We start from the raw sequence: 18,072 nt of genomic DNA on the forward strand, positions 1-18,072 counted from the left end.
ATTTTATTACTTACATTTTTTTACATCATGTTATTTTACATTTAATCTATAAATATGTTTTAATTTTATTAATTATTTATAAATTTTAGTTTTTGTTACTTTTATCTCTGAAAATATCGTATTGTATTAATTTAGATATAATATTCAATATATATATATAATATATTACTAACCTACCGTAATATATTTTTTATGAATTTTAAATTTATGTATATATTATGCATTATTTTCATGTTTATTAATGTTTTCTTTAATAAATAATTTCAAGTGTAATATATTAATATATTAGCTTATTTTATATTTTAATAATAAATATGTTTTCCTCCAAAGTTTTTTTTATTTTGGTAATTCAATTTGACGAAAATTTTAATTGGTCTATTTTGTTTCAACATTTTTCCCCCCACCAGCAGAGGGCGAGAATGCATCGATGCAAAGACCCCTGTAAACCTAAGAAGAAGAAGTAGCAGGCGAAACAGCTAGGCTGTTTGCGGCATTTAATCGTCGGCTTTCTGCGTCTGTTTTCGTGGAAAACAAAGCCAGCGGCGGGTCCACGAGTTGTTTTTTTGCCTGGAGCTGCGTGGATCACCTGAGAGGGTGCAGCGTTGATTTGAGGTGAGCCGCTGATTTTATTTCCTCCTCTACATTAGCCGCTAGCTAACTGTTAGCGGAGCTCTTTTCTGCACAGACAGGTTAGAAATTAGAGGGCTTTTTTGGTTCGGTTTTGTTCGACGATGTTTCTGATTAAAACTCGGCAAAGAAAACATGAAAACGCTCGTTCGGCATTTTTTAGATCACACTTTTAGTTCGTTGATAATGAAACCACTGAGCGCTGAATTTCCTCGAAACCTCTTTCTCTGAACTGTTAACACATCTCTGGGGCCCGTTCTTCGTACCTCGCTAAGTAAGTTAGCCGGATTTGAATGTTGACGATTTCGCGTGATCTTGGATCGTTCGGTTCTCCGAAGCTCATCTGGGACTTGCTGTCATAGCAACAGATCCGTAAGCGTAAACCTGCTCGGGAGCAGGTTTACTTTATGTAAACAGGATTAGATCGCGGCCACTCAGGTATGTCCGCTGCAGTTATATGAAAGCAACAGCGATATTTCGCCACTGTTTTACCATAAATAAATATTATCAATGTAACTAAATATAATGCAGCATTCTTTTATTGATTTCATACAGATACATACAGGTCATTTCCGAAAAAAAGGGAAATGTACTATTAATCATTCTATGTCATGTAGTAGATTATGTCAGATGTAATTCATATTTTAGAGTAGTAATAGTAAATGACTTCGTGTAATCAAGATGAGAGACCACGGCTATAAAAGCGAAGGTGGATTTGGGAAGTCTGTCGCAGCCATGTCCTGTCCGTTTGTACGCGAGCAACCCATTGCGGAAGGTGCAAGATTGATAAGGAGAGTTTTCAGAATTCAGCGTATATTGCGGGATAGACAGGATCCTTTAGCTCAGAGCGACAGTGTGCTCATAGAGAGATATCGATATTCCCGTGAGGGTATTATTTTCTTTCTTTCTCTCTCTCTCTCTCTCTCTCTCTAGATATATAGATATATATATATTTCCCAACTTACTGTGCATGCTTCAGTCACCCCTCGCATGGGAACAAGTAAAAGTGATGGAGTGTTATGTAAAACTACACACAAAAAACCCCACAATGTCAATAAATGTCACAGTACAAAAAGCCGGGGTGTGACGAGGGGGTGCAGGACCACCACCTGTCTTTATTTGCTCTGCCCTTTTCTTGGTTGCTGTTATGAACAAACAAACAGGTTATTTCAGGGTCTCTTTTCAAGAGACTAAAAGCAATATAAGTGATAAATATTACCATTCTGTAGAATATTCTTATATTTCACTTTTACTTGTTCCCATGTTCTAGTGGGTCCTGTTGTGGCTCTAATGTGACAGAGGATATGGTGTAATATAATATAATGTGGTATAATATAATATCACATGATATAATGTAATATAATAAATTACTTACGAGTTTAATTTGTCAGCAACTTTCTGCCATTCCTCTCTCCTTGCTTTTGCAGCCTTTGCAGTATTCCCTTGCGTTTTAATTAGACTCTGAAACTCCTGATATCCCTCAATCAAGAGTTCTTGGTCTGCTGCCGTAAAATACTGAGCGCGCTCCTTCGACATCTTCGCCGACCAATCACAGGGTTGCCGATCAATGTTTCTACTATCGATGCGTAGCCCCTTTTAAGCCACCCAGTGATCTCAGATTACTTCATCCAGCTATACTAATCGTCAACAACAGGTGTGTTCGGAGAACCGGATAAGCGAGCTCAAGGTTAGCGCGATGATTTGATCTTGGATGTGTCATTTGATCTTGGATGTAGTAAGCAAGGTACGAAGAACGGGCCCCTGATCAGAGAGGATTAATCCGGGTTACACCAATCCCCCCCCCCCCCCCCCCCCCCACCAAAAAACAAACAAACAAACAAACAAACAGAAAACAAAAATAAAAACAAAACAAAACACTGATAATAAAAAAAATGGTCAAAAGAATATGGTAGGCAGAAGAGAAACTGTGATACTGCATGAGGAAGTCAGGAGTGGTTGAGAAGTGAAGGTATAAGGGCAGGATATAAATGAGGACAGCGAGATGGTTTCAAGGTGGGAGTGGGATTGCATCAGGGATCTGCTCTGAGCTCCTTCGTGTTTGCAGTGGTGATGGACAGGCTGACAGATGAGTTCAGGGAGGAGTCTCTGTTTACTTTGATGTTTGCAGACGACACTGTGATCTCTAGCAAAAGTGTGGAGAGGTGAAGATATGCTCTGGTGAGAAGAGCAATGAAAGTCAGTAGAAGCAAGACAGAATACATGTGTGAATGAGAGGTGGAGAGGTGGACATGTGAAGAGCAGACAGAGTAAAAGTTTAGATAGGTTTGAATATCTGGTATCATGGACATTTGCAGAGGACGGAGAGCGGATATATCGGAGCTGCGAGGCAGGAAGAAAAGAGGAAGACGTCAGAAAATGTTCATGGATTTAATGAAGGAGGACATGCAGAGAGTTGGTGTGACAGAGGAGGGTGCTGGGATAGGAGAAGATGATGGCAGATAATCTGTTGTACAGACCTCTAAAGCTAGCAGCTTAAAGAAGAACTGTGTTTATTTTTATTAATTTCTTCTTTATTTTATTGAAGCTTGATCTAACAGCATTTAGGGATCAGCAGGATATATTCTTATCACTTTTCTGGTTTTCTATAATGTTACGTAGGGCTGTGCGATATGACCAAAATCTCATATCCCGATATAAGACATCTATCGTCCCGATAACGATACAAATCACAAAATTTAACATTTTCTGTAAATTCTGTGAATCTCGGGCAGCTCGACTTGCGTTAAGTGTTTCCAGCTGGGCGTCGTGTACCTAGAGTCGAGTGTTTTAACCGATGCATGAAACGATACATTTTTAGACATAAGTTGTAACGGCCGCCGTTTGCTTTGTGAGTATTTATTACACATTGTGCTGCGGGGAAAAGGCTGTTCTAACGTTTGAGTCTAAGGTTTATTTTTTAGCACCTGACGGCTCTTTTTGGCTTCTCATCCGTAAATACTGTGCATACTCTTTCACGTGATTCAGTTTATTTTGAAAAGTCTCAACAGGATCTTGAGCTTTATTGTGAAAGGTTTATATGGAAACTAAACCAGCGGACACGCGATGGTTTTACCATCGTTGTTGCTAACTACAATTAGTGATGGTAAATTCGATTCTTTTTACTGAATCGAGTTTTAATGAGTCACTCACCAAAGTGAATCGGGTTTCTTGAGTCATTTGAGTCACTGAGTCAGTTGACCAGAGAGTGCAAAAATGTATATTTTCACTCAAACTTGTTTATCTTTTAATGCAAATCCTACTGCTAAGATGAATGATTGTAAAAGAAAACAACTATTTTCTTTAGAGCAAAAAAGAACAAAAAAATTCTAAAGGGAACATTTATTAATTTTTATTTTATTTGTATTTTCCTTAAATGTGTCAAATATATATTTTCTCATCTAAATGGCCACTGAGCTGTGAGCCAGGGGGCGATAAAGTGCCTTAACATTGGTTGCCAACCAAGAAGAAGAAGAAGAAGCTGTGAGCCAGGAGGGAGGGGGTGAGTCAGTGGCCGTTTATCAATGCCCAAGTACGCGAGTACGTACTCGCGTTCTCGGTGAGTACGTACCCGCCGAGAACGCATGGGAGTACGTACCCGCCGAGAACGCGAGCACGGACTCGTGGGCCGTTTCTCAATTCTCAAGTACGCGAGCACGGACTCGTGATTTGTACAGTCGGAACACCAGCGTACGTGATGATGTCACAGGTCCGGAGTTTTTACTGCCGTCCCCTCTTAATTTAACTGTAAGTAACATGTTATGAAGCTTAACTTTAATCACAGCCAAACCGGTTTACTCAGGAACAAATAAAACACTGAAATAAACCAAACATTAACATTTAGAAGTGATCTAAGAGACTTATATATCATTGTTAACCTCAGTAGTGAAACCTCTATTAATAAAAATAGTGTACATGTACATACGTGTACATACCTTAATAAAAACAAGCAGGTGAGATGTTAGAACGCTTTTATTTCTATTCTAGTGGACACGCAATACTATAGACAGCTGCTGGGGTTTCTTTAACCTGAGTAGTGAGAAGTCCGCGAGCGGTTTGGGGGGGGGGGGGTTGGAAACGATGTGCCGGGAGTCTGCTGTTGAGTTTTGGACGAAATGCATTCTGGGATATTTAGCTGTCCCAAGTCTACACCGATGCATGCTCGATAAAACGGGCGGATCGAGAACACATCCGGGACTTTTTCGCGTTCTCGGCGTGATGCGTACTTTGAATTGGAACAGTACTTGGTCTCCGACTGATGACGTATCACGAGTACACGAGAACGCAAGTACGCACAAGTACGCATATTGATAAACGCCCAGTGAGTGATTCGTAACAGGAAGGGAGGGGGTGAGTCAGTGAGTCAGTGATTCGTTCAACTCGTTTGAGTTGTGAGCCAGGAGGAAGGGGGTTAGTGAGTCCTGAGTGATTTGCTTATGCTATGATTCAGCACAGCAAGGGGGTGAGTGATTCAGTGATTCATTCAACTCGTTTGAGCTGTGAGCCAGGAGGAAGGGGGTTAGTGAGTCCTGAGTGATTTGCTTATGCTATGATTCAGCACAGCAAGGGGGAGGGGGTGAGTACCTCAAATGTGCTGTTAGCATGCTAGCTGAGCAATGCTACTGTGAACCGAGGAGCTATTGTCTTGATGTGAGCTTCTACTCAGGGTTTTTTCTTCCAGTTCAGACCAGGAATGTTTTTGTTAATAAACTGGCTGTTGTTTATTTCCCCACAATTTTAATTATAAGCTAGATATATTTCTACTAATGGAATTAGTTTGCTAACAGCAACAGGGATGAGTCAGTGAGTCAGTTGCGCTTGTGAATCATGATTCACGAGTCAGTAAAGTGATTCTCGAGTATTGAACGATTCGTTCACGAATCGAACATCACTAACTACAATGCATAAAACAGGCGCTTGTCGGTCCGTAGTGTGGTTATATTAAATATAAGAGAAAGAGAGAACTTTAAGAAATTAATATAGCCACTACAGTGACCATCAAAACGATGAAAAAATATTGCCGTAAACAGTTTATTTTGCGACACCACGAAACAAACGATAGCGTAAAATGAAAAGATAGATGTTTTTATATCGTCATCCGATATATATCGTTATATGAACAGCCGTAATTTTACGTTAACTGTGTACATCTATCATTAAAAAGAAAAGTACACCTGCTTCAAATTCAAAGGTTTTCAGTATCAGGATGTAATGAAAATCATCTGATTCTTAGAGGGCCTTAAAGTCATTTAAATACAACCTCAGATGAACAGCAACAGATGACATATTACATGTGTCATTATTTATTTCACAAAAACCTAGACAGAAGCAGAGTGTGAAAAACAAAGTTCATCCTTACGGCTTCCATGGGAATGAAGAGGGTAAGTAGCAGCCGGGTGCTGGTAATCAAACACATTGATTAGTTGATCTTCATCGAAGCGGAATTATGCTGGTCTGGATTACTCAGGTGTGTTAACAGAACAATCTTCCCAGGAGGGGACGTCCCAGCAAATTCACCCAAGCTCAGCCCGTGCAATGCTGAACTACAAGAAAACCCAAGAGCTCCGTGTCAGACTACAGGCCTCAGTTAGCATGTTAAAGTTCATGACAGCACAATTAGAATAACAGGTGTGGCTTGTTTGGAAGGTTTTTCCAGGAGAAAGCCTCTTCTCTCTGAGAAGAACATGGCAGCACAACATAGGTTTGCAAAGCACAATCGCCTCAAACGAGCTGTCAGCACGGTGGTGGAAGGTTCATGTTTTGGGTACCTTGCAGTCCCTGAATGAACAGTGAACTCTTTTCTGTACTAAAGTATTCTTGAGTCAAACGTGAGACCACCTGTCCCACAGCTAAAGCTCAGCTGATGTTCAGTTGTCAAGAAGGATGGTGATCCAAAGCACAGAAGCAAATCTCCAACAGTGGCTGAAAAACAAAATAATCCCGATGCTGCAATGGTCCAGTCAAAGTCCAGACCTCAGCCTGACTGGGATGCTGTGGGTGGGACATTCAGAGAGCTGTGCATGAATGATTGCTGCAAACCTCAATGAACTGAAGCAAGAAGAGTTTGACCAGAACTCCTCCACTGCGATAACTCAGTTATTGCTGCTGGGTGTGTCGTTTTTCACACGCTGCTTCTGCATGTCCTCATACTTAAAACCTTACATCTGAAAGAGGGTGTACTTCATCTTTCACCAAAACTGTATCAGGATGAACACTTTTTATGTTTTTGTTTACATTATCAGAAATTTCCTATCATAAAGTAGCCAAGGCAGACGTGACACCATCTAGAAAATAATGTTTTTTTTCCTTCTTCACTTCCTGAGCACGTGGTGTTCACTCTTAAGTGTTTTCTCTCAGGGCAACTCGTCCTCCACCTTCACATCACCTTTTACGTCTTCTGTCTTCCCTGACACCTTCTGTCTGCAGGAAACGCCCAGAGCGTTTCTCCACAGCTCTCCATCATGTCTCAGAATTACCCGTACAGAAAGCCGCCGTCTGACACCGACTTCAGAACTGATCCCGGGCCTTACAGATCTGTGGATTACCGCCACTCCTCAGCAGACCGCGACTTTTACAGGCAGCCACAAGACTCCTTCTCTGTCTCCTCCTCCTGCCCTTCCTCGTCCTCGTCCAGGGGCTCTGGAGTGCTACAGTCATCGCAGGACAATGTTCTGAGCATCCTGAGCAGCTGCGGTCTGGAGCCCAGTGATCTGGCGCTGCTAGCCGAGCTGCCCGAAGACGTCCTCACTATTGAGTCTCTGCCACACATCCTCAGACAGATCAAATGCAAGAAAGGGACCGTCAAACCTTTCCCTCCCCGGGCTCCGTCTCCCCCCTCCTCTTCCTCCTACCCTCCCAGCTCCACCCATCGATCCGCCACGAGCAGCTCCTCCTCCTCTAGAGACTGGGACCAGCTCCATCGCACGTCGGTCCAGTACCCGCTGGACGACCTGCCACCACCACCTCCTCCCTCGGAGAAGCTCATGGATCGCTGGAATAATCCGATTACCGTGAGCTCCGGCCGAGCAGAGCTGCCACCATCGTCATCCTTATCATCGCCGTTGGGGTACACGGTGGACTTCCACCACAGGCAGGGCCCCTCTGATTATGGTAAGACTGGTCCAGTTCCTTCTTACAGCCCAGCGAGGCGAGGAGATAGAGCGCCGTCATCTCGATTCTCTGAGGCTGGACCAGCTGATTACAGGTCATCGGCGCTGGTGACGGCTTCTCCTCTTCCTAGCGAGTACCAGTCCAAACCTCAGGCGAGCCGCCGTGACACATCCTCCACGAGGAGCAGTCAGTCCTCGCCCTCAATGCCTACACGGAAAGAAGCTCTGGATTTCCACGGGAAGGTCCCGCCATCGTTCCCGTACTCGTGCTCTCTGTGTGATATCACTGTGCTGTCGCAGAAGGTAAGTGCACCTGTCCTCGAATCTCTCTCTGCACTCTGTGTGGGTGGTGTGAGGGTCTGCATTCAGCAGCAAAGGATGATGGGAGCTGCACGTGTCCTACGAGACCGGAGTGCCACAAAGAGAGATGGTAACGGGTTTACTTCCTGTTGTTTTTAGGTTTGGATTCAGCACGTGACCGGCAGGCACCATGCAGATGGACAGCTCAGCCTCCTGCAGCAGTGAGTTTACTTCACATCAACGCCAAGTCTCTCCATCTAATGCTTACGGGGTTTAATAACGCTCTCCCATCTCTTCCACAGGTTTCCTAACTGGGACTGCCGCATGCAGACGGTCCGAAGGTCAGTGACCGAAACCACGTCATCGTTCTCACGCCTCTGAACAGAAAGCTGAATTTTATCAAAGTGGAAAACTTTGACATGTCTCAAAGATGAAATGTTGGTTTTTTGATATAAATAAATAATCAGCAAGCCAGAAGCATGATCAGCTGAACAACGTGGATGTTAATGAACCCTGAAAAACATTGACCAATTTACAATGATATGACATATAATTTATAATTTAAAAAGCGCCACATTTCAACAAACGACTGTAAAAATATTATTTAGTAAGATTTTTTTCCCCCATTTTAAATTGCTCGATCTTTTAAAACTACTTCAGCCTGAAATATAAATGTCAAGTATTAATGATATAGTTCTTTAAAGAATAGGGACCCCAGCTGAGGTGGAGCAGAGGCTGCAAATGGACACACTGGTTATTGCGTGTAAGCTTCCCACGTGGCGCTGCCGGCTCTTCTCCTTCTGTTCGTTCAAAATTCACACTGCCCTTACGCTTGCTGATGAGAGGGGCTTGCAGCAGCATCCAGCAGATTTGAATTGATTAACTTTTTGACTTGTGACCACCAAAAATGAGTATCGCTACGTAAGCCTGCAGTTACTGTGTCCATGCTTTGAATAGTAAAAAGTAGTGCCACCTGGTGGACAAATAAAATAAAAATTTCAAATTGAAGGCGAGTGATCCAACATTAAAGAAATGCTTTGGTTGATGTCAAGATAAATGTGGGATCAATGATTTTCAATGCAGCATTTTTTGGCTCCAGGATGAAATGTGGCCATTTTTGCATAGCTTAGCTATTTTAAACTAATTTAAGGAACTGAGACAACAATTCTAAAATTTAAAAAAAAGAATGGCAAATATGAGCGATATTCATTCAGCACAGCCAAGTAAGTCTGGAAAAAAAACTAATAAAAAGCTGTGACCCGGACAAAAATATTTGAATAAACAATTAAAATGTAAATTATAAATGAAATAAAATCGCATTTTTGAAATATTATAAATAGTGATTATAAAATCTGAAAAATGTCCAAAACATGTTGAGAAGCATGTAGTGCAATATATCATAGACATTACATTCTGGATTTATTAAATAATAAATTGATTTTATTTACTTAAAAGTATTTTTGTAAAATGTCAGAATATATTTAAAAATCTCAAAAACAGCTGATAAATTAAAATGAATTAATTATTAATAATTAGTTGTATGTAATATTACTTTTTCATATAAAGTATTTGTAATAAAATTACAATTTTATTAAAGTTTCATAAAAATAAAGTCAGAAACGTCTCAAACATATAAGTGCAATATCAGCAAATCAATTTTTTATTTTTCTAGTAATTGAAGGACGGGTTTTTGGTCCAGATGTTGGCGGTCCTGATATTGATCCAAAGCTGCTGCGATCAGCTTTATTTATTGATAGGATGTTTGTTGTTCATTCAGTGGCTCGGTTTTGAATTTGTTTGATCGTCCTCTTTTTCTCATTTTTAGGGACGATAAATCAGAGAAGAAGAAGAAAGATGGAGGAAAAGGCGCCCCGGCAGCTAGTCAAAGTAAATCTGCATCAGTCAGCTGTGCCTTTGTGTTTACACGTTTAAGTTTTTCTGCTTAAACTTGTTCTTTCTGTTCGGCAGCATCGCAGTCAAATAGCAAGTCGAAGCAGAAGAAGGTAAAGAAGGTAGAGACGTGTCTAAGATCTTAATGAGGTTCGGTTTAGCCCCTCCTGAATCAGCTGAAAGTCTTTGTGTTTGTTTCCTGTCAGACTTTGGAGAAAGGGAAGGTAGTGTGCGTCAAGTTTCCGTCTCAGTCTGTCGATGAGAAATACCTCAGGAAGCTTGCAGAACCGTTCGGGAAGATCGTCAAGGTCATCATGTTTCCGTATCTGGTGAGTCTGCGAGGTTCTTCATCATCACACTGATGATATTTGCATTTTCGTTCATTTAAAGACGAGCAGCAGCTTTCTTTCTCTTTTTTGCACTTGAGCGTTATTAAAGTGGGTTTAAACCCTGCAGGGCTTCGTGGAGATGGGCTCCGTCGATCAGGCCAAAGACTTGGTGAAGTTTCACAGCAATTATCCTCCAACTGTGAACGGAGAACAGATCGAGTTCAGCGTCTCCAACGCCTTCAACTTTCTCCAGGTAGAAGAGAAACACGTCCAGTGTTTCAGAAACGCCTCTTTACAGTTTTTCCTGCATATGAAAAGTACAGAAACTCCCAGTGTCAAATGTGTGGTTATTACTAAGAAAAAGATCTCAGTCTGGAAAAGCTCCAGTCTCACAAACACAGCGAGAGGTGTCCACATTTTTTTTTACATGCAGGGAAATCCCTGATTGCAGGCAGGTGGGGCTTCTGTGTTACAGCCGGGCCATATGAGAGTATAGAGTATTCCCTCTTTGTGACGTTGTACAGATTGAGATTTAGAAAAACGTCTGTTTTCATTGTTGATAAAGTCTCTTCACACTTTGATGTCTCCTCAGAGCTCCCGGGTGGTGAGTTTCACGCCCGCTCCATCAGGAGAAGATGGAAAATCCGACCTGATCAGTATCATCAAACGCTTCGGCCCGCCGCTCTACACCCTGTTCCTGCCATCAATGGTGAGGAAGTCACATGAAATAGTCACTTTAGAAAACACATACAAAAACATTGTTTATTTGTTTGTTTTTAGGCGTTCGTTGAGATGAAGAATGCCCCTGATGCTCAGAAGCTGGTGGATTATTATCTGTCCAAGACTCTGAGGATCAACAATGACTTGATCTCTGTCTCCTTCTCTGGAGAGTACAAGACTCTCATGTGAGTACGACCGACCCGATAGGAAGGTAACTGGCGGATTATCATCCAGGGGATGATCAGTGATAATGGTCCTGCTGTCTGGTCTGTCCTGTAGGCGGGTTTCAAAAGCCAAGCGGTACGAAGAAGAGAATGAAAGTACGAAGAAGAGTACCACCAAGAGGACAAGGAGCTCGAGCCGAGACAGAACGACAGAAAATAAGAAAAGAAGGTCCAGATCCAGAGACAAGTCCAGCAAAGAGGAACGGACCAGAACAAGGTCCAAGTCCAGGTCCAGGGATAAATCTAAAGAAAAATCCAGCAGAGATGCCAAAACTAGATCTAGGTCCCAAGACAAGTTGGATAGAAAAAGGAAGAGCAGAACCCGGTCCAGGTCCAGAGATAAGTCCACTAGTGAGAAGCGGACCAGGACCAGGTCTAAGTCAGGGTCCAGAGAAAAAACAAAAGAAAAATCCAACAACGAAAGCAAGAAAGGGTCCCAAGAGAAGAAGCGTAGAAGCAGATCCAGGTCCAGAGACGAATCGAGAGAAAAATCCAACAGAGACCAGAAGACCAGGTCCACCTCCAGAGACAAGTCCAGTAGAGAGACAAAAACCAAGTCTACAACCCAAGAAAAGTCAAGCAAAGAAAGAAAAAGCAGAAGCAAATCCAGATCCGTGGAAAAATCCATCAGAGATAAGAAATCCAGGTCTAGAGAGAGATCCAGCAACAAGTCCTCCAGACATGACGGAGAAAAGACGGCAGAACCAGAGAAACCAGGTAAGAAAACGCAACACGATGCCGGGACCGGTCACTCAAGACAGGCTGGTGTTAAATCTTATTCTCTACACAGATGCAGAGTCCACATCCAAAGAACAACCGTCTCCTCTCGAAGACTCCAAACCTGAAGTTTCAAACACAGAAGAAGTGGAGGGGGAGGCAGCGTGAGTTCCTCATGTTGCTGTTTTTTGTTTTGTTTTTTTGTTTGCAGAAAAGCCTCTGCTAGAACAGTCTTAACTAAAGATGCCACTTTGATCTTCAGGTTGCCTGGAGAGGAGAGCGACATCGAGGGGATGGAGGTGATTGCTGAGGATGGGGAGAATCTGGCGGATGACGATGAGGAGGCTCTGCAAGAGGAAGAGAAAAAAGAGAGTCCTGAAGAGAGAGCACCTGAAAAAGGTAGAAAATGAGAGCTGAGCTTTCACGGAAAAGCTGCCTTTAAAGGAAAACAAAGGAAATGCTTGACTTTTTTAAAAAAAACCCCTCCCTTACAGATGAAGTAAAGGAGGTGATGGGTGGAGAGCCTGGCAATGAGGAGAAACCTGTGTCAGAGAAGGAGATAAAGAAGGAAGAGAAGGAGGAAGTAGAGGAGTCACAGGAAGCGACAGAGACTCCTCTACAGGAGGATTCGGTAAAGACTTTTTAGATAAGCATGTTAGTGTGGACATATTTTAAGCTATAAAGTGGAAAAAAAGTGATTCAGTTGGAGCGGTGTGCTTTTTCAGGAGGACTTCCCTGTAGACCTGGAAAACTGCATCACTCTGGATGAACTGGAAGAAGATGACTCTGATGACCAAGGTATAACTGGAAGTCTTGTGATGCTGAACACAATAAAAAATATATATACCAGCACGTTTGGTTGAGTTTTAAAGCTTACTGTTCAGTTTCTGATATTCTTCCTGTTTGATTTTGTTGCAGGTGGAGAATCAGCAGGCGAACCCAAGGTAAGTGTTACCTTTAATATAACGGCTGAGTTTTTGTCTGATATGTTGCTGATATAACCGTTTGTTCTTTCTTTGCTTGCAGTCAACATCGAAATCCAGCAGGGTTTTTTACTTCGGCCACCTGCCACCTACTTACGCCCTCTTCGACTTCTTCCAACTGCTGAGAAATTTTGGGAAGGTGGTGCGCTATTACCTGATTGGCAATCGACGAGAGGTCAGTAAGAAAATGAGATGAGATAAGAAATACTTTTTTAGCTTTTTAAAATTTAAATACATATTATAAATACATGATACAAAGTGAATATCTCTGTAAATGAAAATCAAATTTGATACAGTTATGAGCCTGAATACAAACTGCATAAAGGATACATTGATCATATACATCATTCATCACAGTCATTTTCATGACCTCTGTCAGCTGATAGAGGAATCCAAACAGTGTGTTGATTCAGCCTGGATCAGCAATAGGAATGATGATTATAATCCCTGTGCATCATCAGGCTCCGCCATCCTATTGGATGAAAAAAAATTGATGTGGAAGTTGATTGGCCAGCCAAGTTGGCTTGAGGCTATCTTACATTTCTGTGTTTGTGTATGTTGGCTTTGGTATTTGCTACTTGCAGTAACAGTTATAGTAGATTACGATGATCCTGTTTATGTTGTGACCCTTAGAGTTCAGAGTTGAGTGGATTCTTTACCTTTGGGACCATTTTCAGACTCTTTTTGTGTTTCAGGGTTTCATTGAGATGTCGAGTTCTTCAGCGGCCCTGAAAGCTGTTGAAGAGCTCGTCAGCAAACCAGCCATCCACAACTGCCCCAAACTCAAAGCCCGCATCTCCACCAAATACTACAGACTTGACAACGGGTCCGAAACTGCCTCTTCACTCTTCCTAATTTCTTTTCTGTGAACTTTTAATCATGAAATTCACACTTTACCCCTTTCCTGCAGATGGGTTGTTCACTCGGATGGCAGCAATGACGAGGACAGTCGTAACAGGAAGCGCGAGAAACGAAGCAAATCCAAGACCTCGGACCGGGACGAGACCGACAGGAGGTCTAAAGGGAGGAAGGAGTCCCCGAAGAAGACATCAGAGAAATCAGGCAAAAAGACTCCAGAAAAAGATTCTGGGTCAAAAAAGCCTCCAGAGAAAGACACATCAGGGAAAAAGACCCCAAAGAAAGAGTCCACATCCAAAAAGTCTCCAGAAAAGGACGTCAAAAACACCTTAGAAACGAAATCCACTGGGAAAAAGACTCCAGAGAAAGATTTGCCATCTAAAAAAACTTCAGGTAAGGATTCTACAATAAAAAAGACTCCAGCGAAAAAGTCCGCATCCAGAACGACTCCGGAAAACAAGTCCGCATCCAAAACGACTCTGGAAAACAAGTCTGCATCCAAAACGACTCTGGAAAACAAGTCTGCATCCAAAACGACTCTGGAAAACAAGTCTGCATCCAAAACGACTCTGGAAAACAAGTCCGCATCCAAAACGACTCCGGAAAACAAGTCTACATTCAGAGAAACTTCAGAAGAAGAGTTTGAGTACAAAAAGTCTCCAAAGAGGGAATCGTTGGACAAAGAGCCTCCAGAAAAGGACCTTAAAAACGGTCTGGAGAAGGAATCCGCGGGCAGAAAGACGCCTGAGAAAGGGTCATCGTGTGCAGAGATTCCAGACAGCGAGACGCTGGAACCAAAAGGAGCTCCTGACAATAATTCAGTGCCTCAGACAACTGTGAAGAAAGAACTAAAGGAAGAAAATACTCAACAAAATGAGGAACCGGCAGCTGATAACGCACCACCTGAAAAAGATGATATCAAAAAGGAAACACCACAGACATTCAAGCAGGAGGAGCAGGAAACACCAATAGACGTTTGTATGGAAGCAAGACCAAATGTGAAAGATGCAGAGAGTCCAGGTCCACCAGTCTCCTCTACAGAGCCCTCGAAACCACGGCCTGAACAGGTATAACTGAAAGCCCGAAGGTGCTGTGATACCAGCTCAACAGAAATATTAGTTCCCCCAGGATAACATCAAAGTCTTAAATGCTATTTCATGTTTTCTCAGTAGTTTAAAAACGCCAAAACAGTTCGTAAAAATTTCTAAAAAGGCTGACATTCCCATCGTGTTCAACAGATCTCAAATGTTGAATCAGCTGTTAAAATAGCTCCATTTATTTTATGTTTTATCTGTAGTTCAGTCTTAAATATGTAGTTTTGTTCAAATTGCCTCAGCCATGAAATATTTCTTACTAAAATTACCTGTGCCATGAATAGATTTTAAATTTAAATATATTGCGAAGCAGTTAAAAACACGGTTAATGATGGAAAAAGATTTTTGGTCATAAATAAATGAAAATCTGCTCTGAAGTGCAGGATTAAAGCTCATGACTGATTTGTTACTTTCAGGACGTGAAGCCCCAGTTTGGACCTGCAAAGGGCGCTGCTGAACCTCAGAAACCCACCAAACCTGTTGGTAAGAAAGCCTCTGAGTAGAGCTGGGTGATAGAACGATAACGATATGTATTGCGAAATAACTATTTCTCGATAGAAAAATTAAACTATTGCGATAGGCCTCATCTCTCTTGTCCTCTTTAAAAAAAAAAAAAAAAAAAAAAAGAACAGCCAATCCAAATTAAGTAGCGCAGAGCCGAACCAATCACAGCCGCAGCATCACGTCACGTGACTTGTTACGTACAGCACAAGTGCCAAGGCGCACATGTGTATTTGTTTTTGCAGCCGGGCTGCCCAGGTAATGAAGGAAATGAGTTTGCCGACTAGAGAAAAATCAACCGAGAGCGTGAGCGAAGGTTACCGAAGAAAAAAACGATGATGGTTCCAATGCCGGAGAGATTGTTGAACGGAAGGGCCATAGAAGTTCCGTAGTGTGAAGGTATTTCGGCTATTTCAAGTCTGACAAAAAACAGAGTAGCGCGCACTGTAAATTGTGCCGAAAGCAAGTCTGGAAATACAATAAACCGGTGCATGCTCAATCTCTGACTGAAAGCGCTAATTCGTCATTCGGCTTTTGTCAGACTAAAGTAACTGTTAAAACTGTTTGAAAAGCTAAGCTATACAACAAGGAGAGATTGAGAATTTCCTTTTAGTTCTCAGTTTATTTGATATTGACAAAAGTTAGTCAATTTTGTCTGTTCTTCTGTAAAACAAACTAAGATTTATTTTTAGAATTAATATTTTGTTTCTAAGTAGAATTGACAATTTAGTAGTCTGTTTTGTTTGTTCTATTTTGAAACTTAAACGCTTTAGCGGCTGCCTTTTGTGTAGTTTGCAATATTTGCCTTTATTTATCTGAAACTGAAGTCTCATGTTCCTTAAGTACATCTACCCTGTTGAACTTATTATGGGAAATAAATATTTTAATTAAAACAAGCTGCAGATTATTTCACATTTTACTTGTGAGCAATGGCACATTTCAATCTTACAAATATAGTTATTTGGCTTATATCGTGATATATATCGTTATCGCCTGAAATGAAAAAAACATATCGTGATATGAAAAAATATTATATCGTCCAGCTCTACCTCTGAGTTTATTTGAAATCCTATTTAGTTACAGTTTAGTTTGTTGCTTCCGGTTGCATAATAAGGAAGTTTAAACACGTGTGGCAGCGGTGCATTCACTGTCGCTTGTGTTTGTTTTGTAGGGACGGAGTTCGTGCGACCGGTCGTCGGTTATTTCTGTAACCTGTGTCAGCGGATCTTCGCTGAAGAGGATGAAGCCAAACAGCAGCACTGCAGCAGCCTGTCGCATTACAGCAAATACCAGGTGGAGGGGAAAAAAAGGTTTTAATGTTCATTTAAATTCAGCTGAAAAATAAAAACTTAAGGCTTTGTTTTGTTTTTTTCAGGAGAAGACTGGGAGGGATCCGTGGACGAGCTGAACATCTGCAGAAAAATTGGTTACCTTCAGATTTTATTAATTGACTTATATCAGAGCTGAAACGAGACTGAGATCCCAAACATGATTTGATTTCTGTCTGTACTCCACTGGACTTTGAGTTTTTGTACAAAGATCTTTTTAAAAAAAAAAAGCTTCTGCTGAAAAATCAAAATGTATAAATATTTAAGTTTTATGTCATGCAGAACAGAAACTGTATGTTTGAGAAAGAGTGAGTTGTGACTCTAAAAAGCCAGTTTCTTAGATTTCTGTTGTTAAGCTCCAGGCTCTCTCCTACTCACGTGCTCTGGTCCTAAAAGGTGTTGATTGGTCAACCCAGAAGATTTAGAAACAAACACCAGGTTCAGGTGCTGTTAAATTAAGAAAAATGTCTTAAAGAGGCTGTAATGTCAGAATATTAACCGCTCCCTGGGCTCTAATCTGTTTTTGTCCAATTGTACTCATGCCGCACCTTCACAGAAACCATGTAATTTAAGAAAATCTGTGGTGTTGTCAAATAAATAATCTCACATGAACAGCTGTGGTTTTATTATTTTATTTTTCTAAAACAGAAAACTCCAAACAAAGAGAGACTTACAGTTCAACATGTCAGCCCAGGAAGTCGTGACACCGCCATGGATTTGTTCAAAGGCTAGTTCACGATCACAGCCATTGATCTGTCGCTTCATTGTTTACAAACGTGACACTGATGTAGCGGTGAGACTGCGGTAAAGTGATAGAAATCGAGCCGTAACTAAATGGCATGAGACCGATGGCGACAGCACAAAACACTGGGTCTTTTATTTTGAAAATAACCAGATTATAGTGTCTGACAGCCTGGAGCAGAACGTTTCTGAATATTTTAAGATCACGGAGGTAATCTGGAATAAAATCACATTTTTATGTGACCTGCGTGAACTCAGGTGACGTGTAGGGGAGAGTCCATCTTCAGGACGCTGTAGCTTAATTATGGGAAAGATCTGAGCAGAGGGGGAGTTGAGGTCGCCTGATGATTCCATCTGTTGATCCGATGTTTTTAGATGAATAAAGAAAGTGATTGACAGCTGTGTAAACACCTGTACCGGTATCAGGTTTTTTGTTTAGTTTTAAAATTAAGATCTTAAACACAGTATTCCTTTTCCTGACCGTTTAGCTCTTTTATTGGTTCTTCTTTTGTCTAATCAATACCTGCAGAAATAAAGCAAAAAAAAAAAAGGAGGTGTGGCTACAAACAGCGAGTCTTTCGGGGTTCAATGCCACAGAGCGGCAGCAGGAAGTCGCTCCGATGTGTGCTTCAAACGTTGCTATAGAAACAAAGA

General features: G+C 41.5%; 1 protein-coding gene across 2 annotated transcripts; it reads left to right on the forward strand.

The window, feature by feature from the left end:
• Positions 1-449: 449 nt before the first annotated feature.
• LOC134640963 (matrin-3-like) lies at positions 450-18,002 on the forward strand. Of its 2 annotated transcripts, none has more exons than XM_063493096.1 (22): positions 450-612; positions 7,051-8,036; positions 8,193-8,254; positions 8,336-8,374; positions 9,859-9,920; positions 10,002-10,045; positions 10,130-10,252; positions 10,380-10,505; positions 10,845-10,961; positions 11,033-11,157; positions 11,252-11,913; positions 11,987-12,077; positions 12,176-12,312; positions 12,408-12,544; positions 12,639-12,711; positions 12,832-12,857; positions 12,940-13,071; positions 13,592-13,722; positions 13,807-14,821; positions 15,265-15,331; positions 16,521-16,642; positions 16,725-18,002. In XM_063493096.1, exons 2-22 carry the CDS (start codon positions 7,086-7,088, stop codon positions 16,755-16,757), a joined length of 4,275 nt encoding a protein of 1,424 aa, XP_063349166.1. In that variant the 5' UTR covers positions 450-612; positions 7,051-7,085; the 3' UTR covers positions 16,758-18,002. The 2 variants fall into 2 exon arrangements, with proteins under 2 accessions (XP_063349166.1, XP_063349174.1); XM_063493104.1 differs by having other exon boundaries at positions 10,002-10,036.
• Positions 18,003-18,072: the final 70 nt, after the last annotated feature.

The sequence above is a fragment of the Pelmatolapia mariae genome, linkage group LG2 (genome assembly GCF_036321145.2).
Source record: "Pelmatolapia mariae isolate MD_Pm_ZW linkage group LG2, Pm_UMD_F_2, whole genome shotgun sequence".
NCBI classification, from domain to species: Eukaryota; Metazoa; Chordata; class Actinopteri; order Cichliformes; family Cichlidae; genus Pelmatolapia; species Pelmatolapia mariae.

Coding starts and splice junctions, on each gene's coding strand:
- LOC134640963 (XM_063493096.1), top strand. CDS start 7,086: ATGTCTCAGAATTACCCGTACAGAAAGCCGCCGTCTGACACCGACTTC. Junction 9,921..10,001: donor CGCCCCGGCAGCTAGTCAAA/GTAAATCTGCAT, acceptor TCTGTTCGGCAG/CATCGCAGTCAAATAGCAAG. Junction 12,313..12,407: donor AGAGAGAGCACCTGAAAAAG/GTAGAAAATGAG, acceptor CCTCCCTTACAG/ATGAAGTAAAGGAGGTGATG.